The following is a 20,507-nucleotide window of genomic DNA, read 5'->3' on the forward strand; positions in this document are numbered from 1 at the left end:
TTAAGATACAACCTGACACATTGAACTCATTAGCTCATCACCGTGTCATTAAAATAGCAAATCAACCCTCAAACCCGTTGACTTGTCAAGTTGTATGACAACAATACAATTATAAACATCGAGTCTGATTCAAGCAGAGTACAAGAAATAAAACATGTGAAATAATAATCAGATACCATTTATATGCAAGAACAATGTCATTTTATCTTTTATTCTCTCTACTTTTTTTTTCTTCTTACTTTTTCTCTTCTTCCTGAATTGTAGCCGAAGATATCTTCCTATATGTTGAAGTTTAGTCTTCCAAATGAATACAACCGATCAAGGATGGCAGAACACTCAAAATCAGAAACAAACATCAGCTGGGGAAGTACCTGCTGGCTTAAGTAGAAGAGGGTCCCATTTTATTTTCTCCCCACCACAACGTCCAGCTGTAATACCACCAACCTCACCTGGACTAGGCTCACAAATGGCACCTTCTATAGTTTCTCCTGGTGCTTCCAACTCTTTCCTCTGAGCTATCTTTTTCAGGCGGATTCGTTCAGCTCTGGAACCTATAACCTGACCTAGGATTGAGGCTGCAATAGTAAAAGCCATGGCTGCTTTGGGCATTAGAATAGACTTCCTAAGCATGGCTATGAATGGCACAGCCGCATGCACTGCCACAAACCATGATGGTGAGAATTTACGGGTGTGCTCCCTCCATATACCAAGTGGTACATTAGCTGCCATGCCCAATACACCAATCACAAGTACCTTTGTTGGTAAAGCCTGGGGTCGGAGGGTTTTCGCAAGGGCTGTACGAGCCAAGGCAGCTCGGGCAGCAACCACTGCCGGTGGGCACTTGTATTTCATGCCTGGAGGAGGTTGAAGAGCTTTTGCAACAATTGGTAGAACATGGCTCACAGCCCTGTAAGACTTGGCAATTGGGCAGTTTCCAGTCTCAAGCCATTCATTGCTCAGTGCTTCATGCTTTGAGTCGCTGCCCTGAATGTCCAAATCAATGACTCTGTCAGAAGGCTCAGTAGAAGAAACTGACTGTCTCAAATACAGAACTGAGCAATACTTTGTACCATAAAATGGATAAATTTAATTTACCTGTGCTTCTGAAGAAGATTTCTGCTTGTCGGATGATTTGGATTTCCTTTTCTGATTCTTCCATTTCTCAGAAAAGGAATCAAAGCTGAATGGCCCTCCAGGACCAAATGCTGAGAGACTGATAGTGGCTGCTTTGGCTGCCAAGGGATTAAACTGGGGTGCAAGCTCAGGCTCCATCTCCCTATTCTTGGAATGAGAATATGACCTCCCTGAGAGTGGGACTACACCCTCTTGCCCATGAAAAAGCCTAAATGCCATATCGAAGTTAGGACCATCTTCAAAAATTGGACCTGTGACTCCCCGTCTCTGAAGAAAAGCAAAGGATACAAGGTGTTATTTGGCAACAGCAACCTCAATGTTCCAACCGTGATTTTTCATAATTACATTAACAAACCCATAGAATATAAAAATCCTAGACAGAATTCAGCATGAAGATACTCACAGGAAAGGGGAAACCCGATGGGGAAAAGGAAAAACTTGTGGGTTCATTAATGTTCCGTAGGAATGGGCATCTCTGGATATCAGGAAGATCAAAGCATCGCTCATTTGATGCTGTCTCCTCACTTAAACCCTTAAAGAACTCCATGCTCCTTTCGCAGAACAGATTAACCTGTAAAGAGAAATAAATAATTCAGCAAGGGGCATCTTTGCAACAGGCCAATTAGAAGAAATTCATTAATTCTATAAACAAATTATTAGGGAAAGGAGATGTTTATTCCTTTTAACATACGCAATAACGACAAAAAGAGATAAACAATACAAATACAGGGCATTGCAGAAAATAAAAATCCAAATTTGAAAGAATTACTAAAAGAAAAAACTTATGTCCATTACATTAGTGACTAGCTACATTAATGCATCACCATATGCATTATGGTGGTTGAGTATGAAACAGAAAGGAACTTTAAAGATATCATCAGATCATGTCCAACAAAGATCTAAATAACCATTGATGAATGCACTTGGGTCACTATAGTCCTTCAGAACATCATGAGAAGTCAGAAGTGGGAAATAGTTTACTACAATATTATCTAGAATTGTTCCTTCGACTGATAAAGTAGCGATTTGGCATTGTACAGATTTTAGGCATTGCAGAATGTCTTTCAACATAAGATTCCCAAATAGATTCGCAAGTTGATGCAGTGAAGTCCATTTTCACATGCATAGAAGAAAAGGAAAATGCATAACTACTTTACAGAATAGAGGGCATCCTCCCTTGGGACATGATCTTTTTTGGTACTGACTCAATATACTTCTTATTCTTTGTGGTGCTGACTCCAACTCTTGAGCAAGAATGAAGGTTAGATTCATCTAATATCACTTCTGTTCTCGCCACCTCACCTCCCATATTCAAGTTTTCAGTATTAACCTTGGATTCAATTTGTAAGTCTTTCTGTTTTTTGTTTATTTGATGCATCACCTGAAACCCTTGGTCCCTATTGATAAGCCATAATAAAACCTAGTTTTTTGGGAATTCAAATCAAAATCTTGACATTTACATTCTGACACAAAGAACTCCATTTTTATTTTGAAGAACAGTTTCTTCTGAAAGTCGCACTAAATTGTTAATCCCACAACCCACATCCCAAGCAAACCTTACCAGTAATTCTTATAGTTCATCATTAACTTTAATTTAAAGCAACTCCCTAGGTATTCTACATCGGGCAAAAGACATTCCCACTGTGGACTTGAGAAAGAATAATATAGATCATCACTTGTCAACTCAGTGACTCAGGCAATTAACTCGCCTCCCAAACATTAGGAGTAGAGTCAATATGTTGACTCTGAATGCATATGACTTAGCAGAGTCAACCATCCAACTTGGGTGACTGCAATGACTGCCCGAGTTGAGCAAGTGGAGTGAGTCGGATGAAAAGCCTTTTTTCTAAAAACTGAAGCTGAGGAGACTCGAACATCAGCACCCTAGGAATTAATATACCCTAAAAACTATTTCCAGTAGAATTGTTTGCAATTATAGTGTCAATTTTTTATTTTTTATCACTAAACAATTTATAATCCTGAATAAAACGTAAGCAAGCAGACACAAACGTCATACCTCATCCTGTTCCAAGTTTTTAAAGCACAAAACAGTACCATTGTGACAGCCCATTGGGTTGTACAATAGCAGTACTATATTTATAAATATACAAATTGTTACTTACATGAGTCCCCAAGTCCACTGGAATCCCAAGGGTCCTGACTACAAGCTTTGACTCGTAGATAGTTGTCTTCACATCAAAGTACACGGCAGCCTATACAAAATCAAGCTTACGAAATAAAAATCTTCGTGAAATTTTTTGCCATTTTGAAGAGAACCAACAGGCAAGATGATGCTAGACTGTCTACACCAGTTCCCCAAAATATACTGATCTGTAGATTAGAAGAGTCTATATATGTTATGTATTCCCTATAGATTAGAACTTAAAGATTTAGGGCTACTGTGCATGAGTACTTGGTTTATCTTTTGTGTAAAAGATTTTTGTTTACCTGTGGTGACTTGGTTGGGGAAATGGTGTAGACGGTCTAGCATCATCTCGCCTGTTGGTTCTCGTTAAGATGGCAAAATCTCACTAAGAGTTTTGCGAGTCTGTTCTTGGATCAGCCAAAGTTTTTTCCCTGAATTTATCAAGTCTAGTTTCATTCTTCTGTTGATTTTCTTGTAATTCCTTGTTCAGCTTGTGAAGCTCATGATTGGTGTTTGGTGATATGAGAGGGTCTTGTCAAGGTTAGAATAAGAGAGAAAAGGATCTGATACCAAATTGATGGGGTCCACAGTCTATAATAGATGATAGCTATCAGAGAGGCTGGAACCACAATTAGAACCAGGATCTGTTGATGAAGTTTGGGAAAACAGTGGCAATCTGTAATTTCAGAAAACCTCAAGAATTTTCGAGAAGAATAATATAGACTTTGGAACTAAAGGGAAAATATTTATAGAGTGGAGGGAGTTCCTGTAATTAAGAACTAAATATGGAAATTTTGATATTTTCATAGGGCAAATCGGGAATTAAGAAACTATAAAATTAAAATAAAGAAGAGAGAATCAGGAATAGGGGACAACCCTACCAGTCGTCGGCAAGAAGTCTTGCAACAACAACAAAACTCTGGTCTGTTCAATCCCTTCTAATCGATGGGGGAATACATAACATAGACTCTTCAAAAGACAGAGTATAACCCTAAGAAGGATTCCCAGAACTGAAACTAAAACTCCTAACAGCTGCTATCAATAGCCAACTCCCTCATAATAAAATATTTCAGTTTACAAAACTAAACGCTATAAAAATAAATAACCTAACTACCCCTGCTGGAAATAATGGTCAAATTTAGTCTAGTTCTCCTCAGCCTGAGCTTCCAAACTTGATTTTGTTTGTCCAGCCAGGCCAGTGCAACTGCATCAGGTTGATATACTAGAATGGCTGAGAAGCAACTCATTGGCTGATTTATCTCTCCAATAGAGATCCCCCGAAACTCCAAACTTTTTCCCCTCATCAAACCACATTAAAAAAACAGATGAAGCAGATGCAAATGATGGACTTTTAAAAGCTGTTAAAGGAGACTACCTTAGCCAAGATAACCCCCACCCCCAATTAAATGAAGACCAGCTCATATTTATTCAAGTGAAGATGACATAGACTAGACAATTCATCAGGAAATATGGCAAAAAAAGAGCATTATTCCCCCACCTTCCATTTCCGCAGACGTCTGGACTAGAGAATTTATCAAGAGACTCGGGAGGGAGGGTTTGCTTGTAGGAAATCGAAGGGAGGGTGGGTCTGGGTTTTGCTAACAAAATGGAATCGAAAGTGGGGGCCAGTTGAGGTTTGGGGGTTTGTCAATGAAAATCGAGAGGGAAGGTTTACAGCGGTAATCTATAGAAGGGGGTCAGGATTTGGGTTTTGGATGAGGGGTGAAGAAGAGGTGCTGGAGATGGGGATGGCGTTTGTTATCTTCTTCTTCTTTTTTTCCATTGCTGCTGGTCATATGGCAGAGTGCAGTATCAGATAAAAGAGAATACAGAAAGAGAAGTATATGATGAGAGAGACTGACAGGGAGGATGGGGTTGTAGCAAAGGGTCTAGGTTTACAGTTCGTTGTGAAAGAACAGTAACATAGTAAAGATATAGGAGGAAATCTTATCAGAGGGAAGAGGTAGATGAGGAAGGATGTGGATCCTTCAGCTCTGATACCAAATTGGTGGAGAACCAGTAAAGAAGAAGGGGGTAACCTGAGAGGGATCTCAAAGGAGGGGAAAAAATCACATAGGAATAAGGGGGGAAGAAGTTCGCACACACACCTAGCCACGCAGGCTCTTCACAAACACAAACTTAATTCATTTTCAATCTGAAGACTAATTGCACGATTACATGTACTTAAATAAAAAAACCCAACATGAAAAGGAAACCTACTCTCATTTGGAAACTCAAATTAATTAGGAAACTAAATCCTAATAGTTGTCTCCTACTTAAGCTATCAAAATAAAATATTGCATGTTAATCCCAAAATATAAATTTAAAAAAAATATCCTAAAAGATCCTACTAGCCAAAGACCCAAATTGGACCCGGTTCATCTCCGTCTGGGTTCCAAACGGGATTGGATCGGTCCAAGGTAGTGCACCTGCATCAGTGGTCAAATGGTTCAAAGCTGAGACCTTTACTTTCATGTACCATGATCCAAATACCTAGCATGAAACAAATGGATATCTCCAACTCTTTCAACTTATCTCCTCACATCAATAAATTCAGGACTAAGAATGTATACCAACACATCCCATACTCACCAGAAGAACCTCTTCAGTCCACAGTGCAAATTATTCTTGCACAAGCCAGCAAACAGTTAAGAGGCAAAATAGACCTTAATTATTCATCAAAGAGAAATACCGAAAGCTACTCCAGAAAAATGAACAAATACATACAATACATTAACTTAAAAATACTGTAGCAACAGAAAACCTAACAACTTCAACAACTGGAAAAAAAAAATCTAGTGAATAACAAGTAGAAGAAGGATTCAAAAGGCAAACAGAAACTTCACACATCCATTCTCGAGATAAAATATTTGTTCAGAAACGACACAATATGTCTAAGGAGAGAGAGACAGAGAGAAGGTCAGAACTGACCTTAACAGTGACCTGACTCGTTCCTGCCTCTATATGGCCCCAAAACCCTTTCAAAACACTTGCAGACAAAAAGAATCCCTCAAAAACTCAGGACGTTGCTGCCCTAGTGCAGAGAGAGAGATTTTAAACCCCCCAAATAAAAATCCCTTCCAAGTTCATGATTTCTACCTAATCTTAAAGCTAAAAAACCAAAGAAGCTCTCTCAAGCTCATCACCCAGTTGATATTTAAAATAAAACATTCAGCTATTGAGATTCTAAAAAAAATGGGAAAAGAAAATACCAAAGAAACTCTCTCAAGTTCATGATTTCTACCTAATCTTAAAGTTAAAATACCAAAGAAGCTCTCTCAAGCTCATCACCCAGTTGATATTTAAAATAATACATTCAGCTATTGAGATTCTAAAAAAAATGGGAAAAGAAAATGTAATGGTTTCATAGAAATATGATCTTAATATTCTCGGAACAGTGAGAAAAACTCAAATTCATGGTCAATATTGTATAAAATCAAATAAATATAAAGAGAAAATGATGATCACCTGATTGAGACAATTAGGGATTCAAACCAGCATGAGAAGAGGTATACAGATTTTTCAAAAAAGGAGAGAATTAGCACCAAATCGGGGCAGAATTAAAGCAAAAACCCATGGAAAGAAACAATAGAAATACTGATCGAATCGCGCTAATCGCAATCCTCTCCCGCCGAGAGATTACAGGTTTCTTTGGTGTTGTATTTGGGAATTCTCTTGTATCCCCTCTGGAATAGCTTTGGGAAACGATATTCCCAAATTTGTGCTGCATTTAATTTAATTCCAACTACCCCCGGCGTCACAAGGTTTCAACTTTCAAGGACGGAATCTGTATCGGATCGGATCAGTCCATGCGGATCAAAATCAAAATGGTCTCTGTCGATTTTGATCTGGATCGAATCGGAATCAATTTGAATCGGCCCTAAAAAGTCCTTAAATCGACCCTTAGATCTGGAAACTCAGCTAAGGAATTTGGAGTTTTGGACCAAGAATTGATCATGTTGAATCGACTAGAATTGGAATTAGTCACAGTCAATTTCCGATCTGAATCAGTTGTCCTAGGTCCCCAACATTAAAAAAAACGTTTGCACATAAAAATTGATGGGAAGTAGTTATGTATGAGTGTGGCTTACGCCAGTACTCCCATGTGTCTTTGTTTCTCTTCTTCTGAAAATAAGAAACAAAGGTGTCTTTCCAAATGGAGAGGAGAGAGGTAGATCATGAGAGTGCTGGCATAGGTCACACTCCCTAAGAGAAAACATCCTTCCAAAATGGATATGCATACCATTCTGAAAACCGAACCAAAACATGATTAATTAAACCAAAAATCATGCACAATGACTTTGGTTTGGTTTTGATTTAAACTGAAACCTGCCTATCTTTGTTATGGCCAAATGTTCTCTATGGAATAATTATCACCTCCAATTCCTCTAATAGGGGGGAGTGGAGCCCACATTGGGCAATGTTTTCGGGCAGGGGGATAGGGTGGTCATTTCTGTCCTATGTGAAGAATTGGAGGAATTAGAGGGGGCAGCGAATTGGAGGGGATAACGATTCGCTCTCCGTGCTAGGAGCGCAGGCTGCGTCCAGACGCATAGGGGTGGGTGAAATGATCACCCTACCCCCCTGAATGACAAGCCCATGTGTCTGGGCGTAGCCTGCGCTGCAGCACAAAGAACATCAGCCCCTTTGTTATCTTGGGTACTCAATGGTTGAGTACTCAACCCGCCCGATGATAATGGCTTGGTTTGGATTTTGGTTTGTGCTAGTCTGGTTCATTGTTCTGATTCCCCTAGGGAGATTTTTTTCATCTCTTCTGATCCAGTTCAATTGCCCATTCCTTGTGGAGATTTGTTCATCTCATCTGTTCTATAGTTCAATTGCTCAAATTCCCCCAGAAAGATTTGGTTTGGCATATAACCCCAAAGTATTTGGTTGGTTCGCTATTGGCCAATTGAACTGATGAGAATTCAACCAATTAAACAAATTTATTTTGATGTGAACCGAAAAGTGGGTTAGACTTAGTCAATGGGACTGATAGCTCTTCTTGTCAATTGGATTGAATTAAGGGAAAGAGAACGCTACGTGCGTGTGTGCAGTATGCTGCCCCTACCCAATCACAATGGCAGGCAAAATGACCATCGTGACCCTCAGGAAATTCTGCCTTTTTATAGGGGTGCGGTAATCATTTCGCCCGCCCTATGTCTTAGGGCAAGGATAGCACACCACACACACCCAAGTAACGTTGTTTCACCCAAAAATTAATTACAAAATATCCAATTTACATATTCATAACACATGTTTCTATGTCAAAAACTACTTTCTTTATGGTCAAAGATATTAATCAAACCTTGATTTTGGGTACACCTTTTTTAACAAAGTTTTTTTTTTTCCGGGTAAGAACCTTTTTTAACAATTTCAAACAATTCAAATGGTTTAGTCACCAATATCTTAGAACGAATGCTTACATTTGAATTTTGTAACAAACCAATTCAAAGATGTAAATCTCCTCAAACGATTAACTTTGCCCAAAGTCCAATTAAAAGAAAAACAAAATATATTGTCTTGGTACAAATGGTTAGATGAACTAAATCTCAACAGACAAAAGCAATTTCTGATCATCCAAATGCCTTTTGGGCCAAAAACAACATATAGTCAAACTCCAATATGGAAAAAGCCTATCCAATACAAATGAACCAAGAATTTTTCAATTATAGGAAAAAAGAAATCTAAAATTTGTTAGATTAAAAAAATTAAGGGAGAGGGATGGATATGCTAGCGGTATACCGTAAGCTAGCATCCTATGTGTCTTTCTCTTCTTCCCTTTGAAATGACTCCCTTACCCCCTTCCCCTCAAAGATAGGAAAAGAAAGATAGACACATAAAGTGTTAGTTTACGGTATACTGCTAGCGTATCCAATCATCTAGCCACAAAGATGAGATTGAACCACAATCTTATTAACCAAGTCTGAGCAGATCTGACTCAATCATCTAGCCACTATGGGATCTGAGGAGAGTCATAATGTATGTAGCTTTACCTTCGTTTCGTGGAGAAGTTGTTTCCCAATTTGAACCCGTAACCATTAAGTCATAATTGAGCAATCTTACCATTGCACCTAGGTCCACCCTCTTAGTTCATTCCAAATACCATTTACAGATTTTCCTACTGAAATTCTTGGGGAAAAAAGTATTGATCATTTCCCTCATCTAAGAAGTATTTTAAATTACAAAAGCTTCTTTGAAATTAGAATTTATCGACATGACCTATGTGTTTCTGATTTAACCTTTCACCTTAACTATCCATTTCTCACATTTTTCCAAATCCCAAACAAAGAACACAAAAAGACCATCAAGGTCTCAGAATAAGCTTCAACATCATCTTTAGCTCATAGAGAAATCATTAGAAGGTGGTCCCAGCTGAAGAACAAGTGAAAAGAAAAAATTAAAATTAGGGAAACAGTTTTTTATACGGGACTCCCATGTATTTATCTCTCACCTCCTTAAAACAAGGGAGCAGATGTGTCTTTTCACATGGGAAGGAGAGAGATAGATTCATGGGAGTGCCGGCATAGGCCACACTCCAAGACACAGAACTTTTTCCCTTTCTCAAATTATGAGAGATATGTTGGAACAATGAAGATTAACAACAATTAATCCAAATAAATGACAAATGACAAAAAATATGAACAAGAGAACAAAAGGACAAAGAGTGACGTCAATAAGTGACATCAGCAAAGCTATCAACAGACAGGTTGTTAGCACCGACTAGTTAATGATTACAATGATTGTTAGCAAACAAGTCACATGGTTGCCATGGTTTGAGGTATCGGTATTGGATTGTCCAATATAGCCGATACGGTACGGTTTTGAAGGTGATTGATATCGATACTGTATTGGTGGAATGGTACGGACAATAGGTAAAATAGCCAAGAAAAATCCATTTTTAAGAATATCTATCTGATACGACCAATTCATGCCGATGTCGTATTGATAAGATGACCGATACCCAATCCAATAGTGTGCATTAAAACCATGGTGGTTGCTGCTATTAGGACAATCACATGATTATCTACTCATTGCCTACCAAATAAGGTTCACATGTCTAATTTTTAATGAAAGTGTAATCACACAAATCACACACCAATCCCAAAAGGTTAACCGACTTTTATGACCATGGAATGATGGACACACACAACACACACCACACTCACACACCCAATGTGGGACTAAACCCGATTCACATGTCTAGTTACTTAGCCTCCAAGATATCTATAAATAAAGGCTTCTTTCATTCAAGCATCCAAGAATGAAGAGAGAGAAAATATTAAAGAATCAAGAAAGCCTTGAGAGCATAGTGAGATCAAAGGAGTTGAGAGATGACAAAACCTTCTCTACTACTACTACTACCAATCCTTGTATTTTTTAAGAGTCTTGTAACCTTCAAAAAGTATCACAAAACTTGTAAGCAAAGGAATCATTCCAATGACCGCAGCCTTACCACACTGTTTTCGCAGAGAACCTGTTTTCAGATTCGAACCCATGACCACTTGGCCATAATAGAGCAACTTTATCATTACACCAAGGCCCGCCCTCTTTTGTCATATAGTGAACCAACCTTATATAGGACAAGATAGAACCATTCGAAAAAATCGGGCATTCGGACCATCATCCTTTTTGGTTCGAGTCGCCTATCGAACCAAACTTAGTTAGGACTGGGCAGAACCATTTGAACCTGTATGGTTCTCATTGAACTAGTCAAACTAAACTATTTTTGGTCTGGCCCAACTGAATAAATTGGAATATTGGAAATTATAAAATAAAGATAACACACACACAAACACACAAAATTAACAATAATAAAAGATACTTGAAGTGAGAATCATGAACTGATTATTAAAAATGTTTGGAAGCAGCTCATCTTTCTTTTTGGCTTCCATGCTTCATTGAAGACTTTTTGGTGATAGACAAAATGGTGCAGATCTTTGTGGGCATCTCCATGCTAACTTGTTAATGGTGGTCATGCATTGGGCCTTTTATAGATACTTAAGATCTTTTGTAGCTCCAATTTGAGTCTAGTGCACTCACACACCCTCACCCCTCCAAAAATTTTTGTAAATTCATCTTTTTTTTATAAAAAAAAAAAAAAAAAAAAAAAAAAATTGCATCAACTTCTCTCATTCTCTCTATCACAATATCTAATGTTGCTTTTTTCAAGAATTTTTATTTTTTGAAGAAGCAATTAAATATTGTCATTTACTCTTAAAAAAAACTCTTTCAAGTCTACGAGAGTCTGATAGTGAAGGTTGTGTTTGGTATACATTCTTGGAATGCATTCTAGGTAGATTTTGTATTCTAACTTAATGAAATCTTACATTCATTTTACAATTAATGCATAATGAACTCAAATCTACTCTGAAATTTTAATTTTCGAATGAACAACTTTAGATTGTGTTTGCACCCCAACTCAGAAGAGCCTCTTCAATCATTCCAACTCATTTGATCCCTAGTAAGGGTACATAGGCATTGTGACGAAGTTATGTTCAAGTTTGGTCCCTCTATATATATCCTTCAGGGGATACCTTCAAGTCTACTCATCTTCCTATCACATGGGCACTCACGAACGAAGACACAACCCAATCAGATTCTTTGACGTTGAATCAACTACTTCGCATTGCTTCATCTACCATCACTACGGCTGCAAAAAAACCTACCATCTCTCGATTATTGGTTGAGTTGACCCAGGAGAGATATATTTGTTTCTTTTAACTTCCTTTATCAATGTCATGTTTAAAATAGTTTACTTGTTTTCATTGTATCTACTAGTTAGTAGGATCAGTGAAATTAGCAATAGTCCAAATAGAAAGATATATATTTGTAATCTATTTACAAAACAGTCACCCAACTCGAAATTTTGTCTAATCACAATCATCTCTGTCTCTCTCTCTCTCTCAATCTCAAGATATTCATCTTTTTTTTGGAAAGTTGTTTCCTTTTTGAGCATCTCTTCCATTCACATATTGTGAATCCAATACACTAACATATTGTCAACGAAGGCATCAACCATTATTACACCAAAACACACAACGTTAAGGACGTCTCAGGTCTAGGAACTAAAATGAACTATCAGAGAATATTGTTTCTCAGACATTTGACAATAGTTCATACAAAATTCTCTCGATGATCTGCATAAGTAGAATTCTCTGATGCACACACAAAATATGATTACTTACGTCACCACGTTCCTAAAACATTCAATGTGAAAACCATATGAACAAAATGTCTAATTCCATCCTAATTGCAAACAATTTAAGGTCTAACATTAAGATAAATAACACCCCTAAACACTTTTAAATTGGATTTGATAAACACATAAATCCAATAGTCAAAAGGTTAAAAATTTCTTTTTCATTGATATGGTTAATCTAACTACCACAACCCATCAAGTGAAAGTAAGTGACCCAAATAGTTTTGAGGGCCAACAAAAGGATAAAATTATATACCATGGTAAACAGTTATGTGGATAATGGTATCTACACAATTGTCACTTCACCCATAAGATAAACATGAAGAATGGAAAACATATATGGACCGGATTCAGTGAATACCCATAATAAGAATTGGGCTCACAATCATTCAGATGGAATCTACTCTATTTGGGCTCACAATCGTTTAGATGGAATCCACTCCATATGAGTTGGATTTCATCTAACCAGATGTGAACCGTTCACGTACGTGAACATGAGCCTGGCTCCATAATTGGATAACTATATGCCCATCTCCCCTTATACGTAGGCTTGTAAACAGATCGGATTCGGCTCGGATACGGATCGGATGTAATCGGATTCGGATATTTCTTGGTCGAATTCTGATACTTCTAAACGGATTCGGATGCGGATCGAATTCGGATTCTCGACCATCCGTTTACACCTCTACCTTGTGTAACCCGAACTTTCCTCCCCCTAATGGATATAATTCACTCTCAATCCATAGTTTTAGATCATGATTCTTGTTTCTTCATATTCTAGAACCTGTTGAATCTTTAAAAACCCTCAAGATCATTATTTACTTAATTTTTATAATTAAGTATTCGGATTTGAATTTTTATCGGAGTATTCGGATTTTTTTTCGGATATCTCTAAACAAATTCGGATGTTCCGAAATAGAAATGGATGCGGATCGAATTCGGAGTTTCAATTATCCATTTACCCTACTTATACGTAAAAATAGAAAGTATGATCAGCTGAAGAACCGATAGGGGAAGCCATACCCTGAGATGTTGCTTCAAGCTCTTGTATTGGCGACTCTTTCTCCACCACAGAACCTTCCCCATCAATCCAAATTGCCATGTGTACACGTTTTGTGATATGAAGAAAAGTTTGACCAGAACTCCCATACCGATAGGCCAACTACAATTAGCAGGTTTTGTTTTTTCTCTCTTTCATGTATGTTGTTGATCTTCCGGTTCTTATATCAAATAATAAACTTTTTTGTTTTTTTTTTTGGGGGTGGGGAGGAGAAAGAGGTTACTATTTATATATAAAATTGAAAATGGTATTCTATGTGATGCCAAGCTTACGGTTAACGCAGCCTTGATCACACCCTCTACATAGTTATAATTAAAAAAGGGGGTGTTGTTCTCTGTGCCGCAGCGCAGGCTGCGCCCAGGCACACGGGGTGGGCTCAATGACCATCCTACCCCCTGCACACGCTGCCCATGTGCCTGGGTGCAGCCTACGGCCCTACACTGCGGCACAGAGAATATTCTCCCTTAAAAAAAAGGGTGGGGGAATATGATGTAGACATTGGCAAGGTGTATTAAAATCTTTCACACAAGCATATTATTGACCATTGGATGGAGCGGGAAGTATCTCAACCGAAGATGCGTTAAAACATCGATTTTAGGTTGATTTAGACTGGGTGGACAATTTAACTCTTGAGACCTTTTGTCCTCTTATATACTTGTGAGTCCTTCCACCCAAAAGCTCATGTATAGTCAAGATGAAATTGCGTACATGTGCATAAATGAACAGATATAGGTTTTGGAGATACCTGCATCAAGATTAGGGAAAACCCACTTTGATACCATGTAAATAGCTAACTTAAAAGCTTGAACTATTTAGTGGAAAGACTCATAGGTAGGGGTGCAAGTTTAGCCCTGACGGCTCATACCCGTCCTGAGCCCAAACATGGCCTGGTACCCTGACCCTAAGGGCAGGATAAGGTTGAAAATTTCCGACCCTGAGTCAAGGCTGAGCCGGGTTAGGGTTGAGGCCTTGAGCTAAGCCCATCACGGCCCAACCCGATCTTGTCTTCTTCTTCATGTTCTTTCTCCTCATTCTTCTTCTTTCTTTCTTTCTTTCTTTCTTTCTTGATTCTTCTTCTTCTCAACCTAGCCAGCTCATGCATTTCCCTTCCGCCCTAGTCAGAGCCAATTTGGGTTAGTCCGATCCGACCCTAAGGGCAAGTCAGGGTTGGATTTTTCTGACCTGAGTCAGAGTCGGGTCGGGACTGGGCCCAACTAAGGATATTCAGGGTTGGATTGGATTTTAAAAAACCCAGCCTAACCCAACCTTGTTGCAGCCCTACTCACAGGCATTTGAGGGATAGAAGGTCTCACGAGTTACCAATGTGCGACTATTCTCCCAACAACTTTAACATCTATCAAATTAACCCAGATGTGAAAAATTTAGACCTATGGATCTCGATCAAGTTCCTAGCTGCCCTTGATCAGTGAAAGCGGTCATACATCGAGAAGTAAGTTAGGGAATATTTATAATGATATAGGTATTGAATCTACCCAAATTGCAACTGGAGTTCCCGATCCATATTGGCCAATCCAACCAATCCCAATACTTGAGAGTTGAGATTGAAAGCATGCACAAACCCACGACTCAATGTCTCAATCCTAATACGGATTAGTTATATATTATTTGGAAAAATGTTCTCTAAGCCACCAAGGTAGGGTACACTAGCAAATCATTTTCTCTCTTCTTCTCACATGAAATTATTTTTCTGCTCTCGAATGTATGATGTCATTTTGTCACAGTTCATTGGTGCGCTCCTTTACAACGCTTCCTAAGTGAACAAGAAAATGATGGTCACACCCCCAGTGTCATGGGCTCTCTAATACATTAGCTCTTACCGAAGATATGGCTATGAATCCCTTCTAGTATATGAACTAGCCTCAACCCTAGTTCCCATGGATCTTTATCTCCTCCAGTTCCTCTAACAGGGGGGGCTAGAATGACCACCCTACCCCTGCCCATACACCCTGCCCTGGGTGGGGTTCATCACCCCCCTATTAGAGGAACAGGGGAACTGGGCTGGGTAGGGACCTGGAGAAGATAATTTCCCAGTTCCCATTCGCTTGGTGTGAAAGATTCTATCCCACACCGAACCCATGCTTTTGTTTTTTTAAATGTGTGGGTAGAGTTGGGAGTCTCTCCCCACATTGTAACCTCTTCACTAAGTCTCACACACTCCACATCTGCTAACCATACGGGTACGGGTGGGGACAGATCTGAACCCTCCATCGTGGTATAGGAACCGCCTCTTAGGTGTGGGACCCATACCCCATGGAGGGGTCAGATCAGTCCCCACCCACCCCATGTGAGTAGTTGATCCGGATTCTGAGCTGTGGGACCCACCTCTAGAATACAGGACCCACACCTAGGGATAATGTCAAAGACTCAAAGCAACAAGACCCACAGTATCTCACAACCATAGCCCATATTTTAAACGCACACAATCAGATTTCGGAGAAAACTAAACGCCATGCCCTAGGATTCCGTGTCAGTTATCCAAACTATAAACCATTTGTACGGGGAATCGAAGTTTGTTTTCCATCAAATATACCCACTACACTTCACTATCAAAACACACAAAATTCAAAAATTCCATCCTCTCATATTCCACTAATCTCATTCTTAAACTTTAATTTAATCACCCATAACCCACATATTAAAAATGAGCTTACTTTTAATACAAAACTGCTGTCTCTCTCTCTCTCTCTCTCTATATAGCATATAAGACCGTTGTGCTTAGGTTAACTGTCTCACCCACTTCTCAATTCTTCATTCTCTAAATTCTAAAAGCCTTAACCAATTAGAACTCTTTTTTCACACTCAAACTCCACATTACAGAATTCCAAGCTAATTAATTCCACCCTAAGATTCCTATATATATAACAATTAACAACAATCCATTAGATAGGAAAGAAACCCTTAAAGTCTAATTCAAGAAACGACCTCTTTGTCTCCTTATCTCAATTCTCACATAAATTACCTTCATTTCAGCTCACCAAATCAAGAAACTCATACACTCCAAGTAACCCCAAGTGCCACCACCCCCTATATCACATAAACCCTCCCACCACCACCACCACCACTACCAATTGCTCCTCCTCCTCCTCCTCAAAACATGATAAACCCATCCAACCAAACTGTCATCTCTTCCTCCTGTGGCAGCGGCGATGTTGTTTTCCGGCAAGTCTTCTTCTTGCCAGAGATTCAAACAATAGAGCTCATTGTATCTATCATTGTTTTCATTGCCATAAACTCAATTAGGCAGAGAAAACAACATGGCCTACCCATTTGGCCAATCGTTGGCATGTTACCTTCCTTGTTCCTAGCCGTTCGATGTGACATGTACGAATGGATCTCCGGTGTTCTCAGCCGTACAAACGGCACATTTAGGTTCAAAGGTCCATGGTTCACTACCCTCCATTGTGTAGTCACTAGTGACCCACGTAACTTAGAACACCTTCTCAAGAGCAAATTCACCAATTTTCCTAAAGGGAAGTATTTCAGAGAAGCCATGAGAGATTTACTCGGTGACGGAATCTTTAATTCTGACGACGAGGTTTGGCGTCGACAACGGAAAACGGCGAGTATCGAGTTCCACTCGTCCGAGTTTCGTAATTTAACTACTGATTCATTGTTTCAACTCGTTCATTCTCGTCTCTTACCTGTTCTTGAGGACTCAATCAAACAGTCTATACCCATAGACTTACAAGATATTCTCTTAAGGCTCACATTTGATAATATCTGTATGATAGCCTTCGGTGTCGACCCGGGTTGTCTCCGGCCCGGCTTGCCGGAGATTCCTTTTGCTCAAGCTTTTGAGGATGCAACAGAGATGACCATGCAAAGGTTTGTAACTCCAATGACTTTATGGAAAACTTTGAGGTTTTTCAATTTGGGAAGTGAGAAGAAGTTGAAAAATTCTATAAGGGAAGTTGATGAATTCGCCGACGGAGTTATTCGGGCTAGAAAGAAGGAGCTTTCTTTATATTCCGGCGAAAATAAGCGGCGGTCCGACCTTCTAACGGTGTTTATAGGCTCGAAAGATGATGAAGGGAAGCCGTTTTCGGATAAATTCTTGCGTGATATATGCGTAAATTTCATACTTGCCGGCCGGGATACGTCGTCGGTAGCATTGAGCTGGTTTTTCTGGTTGATTGAGAAGAATCCGGAGATTGAGGAGCGAATTCTTGCTGAGATTTGCAGGATAATTGGGGAGAGAAGGGATTCTAATAATAAGGTTGAAGGTAGGGAGTCTCTTGTGTTCAAGCCAGAGGAAGTGAAGAAGATGGAGTACTTGCAAGCAGCTCTATCAGAGGCCCTTAGGTTGTACCCTTCTGTGCCAGTGGATCATAAGGAGGTAACATGTTTTCTCACTCTCACCCCATTCTCTTTGAATGGATTGTGTGTATCTCTATTTATGAATACGTCCATATTTCTGTCTGAATGACATCTCTATACGTGTATTTAGTGCTTGACATTTTCTTTTAATTACCTTTCATCTTATTTCCAACCGTTCTTTAAGACAGGTATAAAAAGATTTTCAAAAATAAATTGAAAATGATATATCATTATATTATTATCAAAATGTGTTATTGTCACGTACATTTTTTTGACTATACATGTAAAACGACAGTAATACTTTTGTATATTGGTAAAACTTGTGATATACTAAAAGGGCATAAAAGTAAGATTATAAATTATTTGACATTTTGATGGAAGGGTGAGATTTATGTCCTTGAGAAAGTCGGGAAGGTGACATGGGTCTCAACTTGATATGATAGTTCACATGAGGAGCCTTCATTGAATCAAAATCCTTTAACATGTACAGGTGCATGTATATATTTATAGGGAAAAGGAAGAATGCACTGCCATTATGCATATTTAAATATATTCCTCTTACATAATAAATAGCGGAATCTACACTAACATTCTCTCTCCTATTCGGATCATGTAGAGTCCATATGGATAATACCATTTTCTAGACTTCCATTGTTGTAGCTTGCACATTCCTTCTTACACTGATATTATAGAAAACTCTCCGCCGTTTATTTATATGTGATTAAAGTTTTTTTTTTTTTTTAGAGCTATATGAAAAGTTGGTTTTGTATATCTATTTAATTTGTGAATCCATGTAATCTATAAGTTTAGGTAGAGATCCTTTAGATTGATGATGGCATGAGTTTTGTAATCTACTCGATCAAATAATCCCACCAAACATGACATGACATGCTTTGCATGCCCTTGTAATTTCGTCTTAGAAAGAGTTAAAAAATGCTCGCATGTCTATGAAGGCCAAAATAATTGTTATTTTTTTAGGCATTTCATCACTAAGTGATTCATCAATTTGGACTATACTGAAAGGATGATTTTTTTTTAAATCTAAACCATCTATAAATTGGATATCTTATAGATTTTTTTTTTCCTTTTGTTAAACGATATCTTATAAAAAAAAAAAAAAAATTGCATCTACGTTAATGCCTCTACATGTTCTCATTGGCCCCTATGCTGGTGCAGATGCTAGATGACCGAACAATGATCTCTTACACAACAAACTATTATTTTGTTGTTGTTTACTTGTAATTGCATAATGGGAATTATGACTAATATCTTAAAACTTATTATTGTTTCCATTAGGTTATCGAAGACGAAGTGTTCCCTGACGGAACCGTGCTAAAGAAAGGAGAGAAGGTGATCTATGCAATGTACGCAATGGGCCGAATGGAGAGCATTTGGGGAAAGGATTGCAGAGAATTTAAGCCGGAAAGATGGTTGAAAGATGGGCGATTTATGAGTGAATCAGCATACAAGTTTACGGCTTTCAACGGAGGTCCGAGGCTGTGCTTAGGGAAGGATTTTGCTTATTATCAGATGAAATTTGCCGCTGCATCGATCATCTACCGTTATCGGATTAAGGTGGTGGAGAATTACCCTGTGGTACCAAAGTTGGCACTAACCATGTACATGAAATATGGGTTGAAGGTGATTCTAAGTAGGCGTGATGAAACTGAGCTTGAGAAGTACTCATCAAGCCCATTCATAAATGTGTGAGAAAGAATTAGTAGTAATTGATGATTTATGCAGTGTTTGGTATGCATTCTAAGTTGATTTTGCATTCTCAGACAATAAAAATAGTTGTTTCTATCGTCTAAGAATGTGAAATCGACCTAAAATGCATTCCAAGAATGCATACCAAACATAACCTTAGCTTATAGATATATATTTCTCTTTCCTTTCCTGCTTGTTTTGATTGGGATATGTTAATAGAATGGATTTGTAAAGGATTAAGAATGATTGAGGGTGTGGTATTTAGTTATGTGTGAGGCTGTGAAAAGAAATAAAATGTAATTTGTTGGGTGAAGGTTTTGTGGTCTACTCAATCCTGGATATCAATTTTACGAGTTCTGAATGTAGCTTTTTGTACATGGAATATACCAATATATATATGCTAGTAAACTTGCACGTGTGGTCCTATGTTGAGGGTGATTGACACAATTCAAAAGAGGGTGAAAGTTTGAGAGAAAGAAAATTGGGGAGGGAAAGATCGTGGGTGAAGAGAGAGAGAGAGAGTAATAAACGGGTACATATAATTCCAGACAAGCCTGTTACAGTAAGACCTACGGAAACACGTATAGGTTCGGGCAAAGGATCTCCCGAATATTGGGTATTTGTCATTAAACCAGGTCGAATACTTTATGAAATGGGTGGAGTATCAGAAACTGTAGCCAGAAAAGCTATTTCACGCAGCAAGAAAAACGCTAACGCCCCAACTATAAATGGACATGCTAACACGTCAAAGCATGCTAACGTGTCTTAGTAATAGGTTAGTGAGCTGATCGTAGAGCACCCTTGCTTCTTTGGTCGTAGATTAGCTAGCGCTCAAGAGTTTCTTCTTTGCTTCCAGCTACTTTATCACCTACTTTGATTTCACGTTTCAGTGAAATATATACACAAAATGTTTCTGGATT

General features: G+C 38.6%; 2 protein-coding genes across 4 annotated transcripts; one reads left to right on the plus strand and one right to left on the minus strand.

Moving 5' to 3' along the window:
• Positions 1-7,021, minus strand: LOC122645925. 3 transcript variants are annotated; one of them, XM_043839338.1, is made up of 4 exons: positions 6,879-7,021; positions 1,538-1,705; positions 1,134-1,401; positions 1-986 (listed from the first exon to the last, which is right to left on the minus strand). In XM_043839338.1, exons 1-4 carry the CDS (start codon positions 7,008-7,010, stop codon positions 343-345), a joined length of 1,212 nt encoding a protein of 403 aa, XP_043695273.1. In that variant the 5' UTR covers positions 7,011-7,021; the 3' UTR covers positions 1-342. The 3 variants fall into 3 exon arrangements, with proteins under 3 accessions (XP_043695273.1, XP_043695272.1, XP_043695274.1); XM_043839337.1 differs by having other exon boundaries at positions 1-984; positions 1,096-1,401; XM_043839339.1 differs by having other exon boundaries at positions 1-984; positions 1,096-1,401; positions 6,749-6,917.
• Positions 7,022-16,657: 9,636 nt separating this feature from the next.
• On the plus strand, positions 16,658-19,613 carry LOC122646757 (cytochrome P450 86B1-like). The gene is made up of 2 exons (XM_043840358.1): positions 16,658-17,899; positions 19,177-19,613. The coding sequence occupies exons 1-2, from the start codon at positions 16,658-16,660 to the stop codon at positions 19,588-19,590; spliced, it is 1,656 nt and encodes a 551-aa protein (XP_043696293.1). The 3' UTR covers positions 19,591-19,613.
• The last annotated feature ends 894 nt before the right edge of the window (positions 19,614-20,507 follow it).

The sequence above is a fragment of the Telopea speciosissima genome, chromosome 11 (assembly GCF_018873765.1).
Source record: "Telopea speciosissima isolate NSW1024214 ecotype Mountain lineage chromosome 11, Tspe_v1, whole genome shotgun sequence".
Classification (NCBI taxonomy): domain Eukaryota; kingdom Viridiplantae; phylum Streptophyta; class Magnoliopsida; order Proteales; family Proteaceae; genus Telopea; species Telopea speciosissima.

Excerpts from the sequence above, each read along its gene's own strand:
- LOC122645925 (XM_043839337.1), bottom strand. The coding sequence starts at position 7,010 with ATGCAGCACAAATTTGGGAATATCGTTTCCCAAAGCTATTCCAGAGGG. Across the intron at positions 1,706-6,878 it reads CGATTAGCGCGATTCGATCA|GTTAATCTGTTCTGCGAAAG; the intron begins GTATTTCTATTG and ends TTCTCTTTACAG. Across the intron at positions 1,402-1,537 it reads CATCGGGTTTCCCCTTTCCT|AGACGGGGAGTCACAGGTCC; the intron begins GTGAGTATCTTC and ends GCTTTTCTTCAG.
- LOC122646757 (XM_043840358.1), top strand. The coding sequence starts at position 16,658 with ATGATAAACCCATCCAACCAAACTGTCATCTCTTCCTCCTGTGGCAGC. Across the intron at positions 17,900-19,176 it reads TGCCAGTGGATCATAAGGAG|GTTATCGAAGACGAAGTGTT; the intron begins GTAACATGTTTT and ends TGTTTCCATTAG.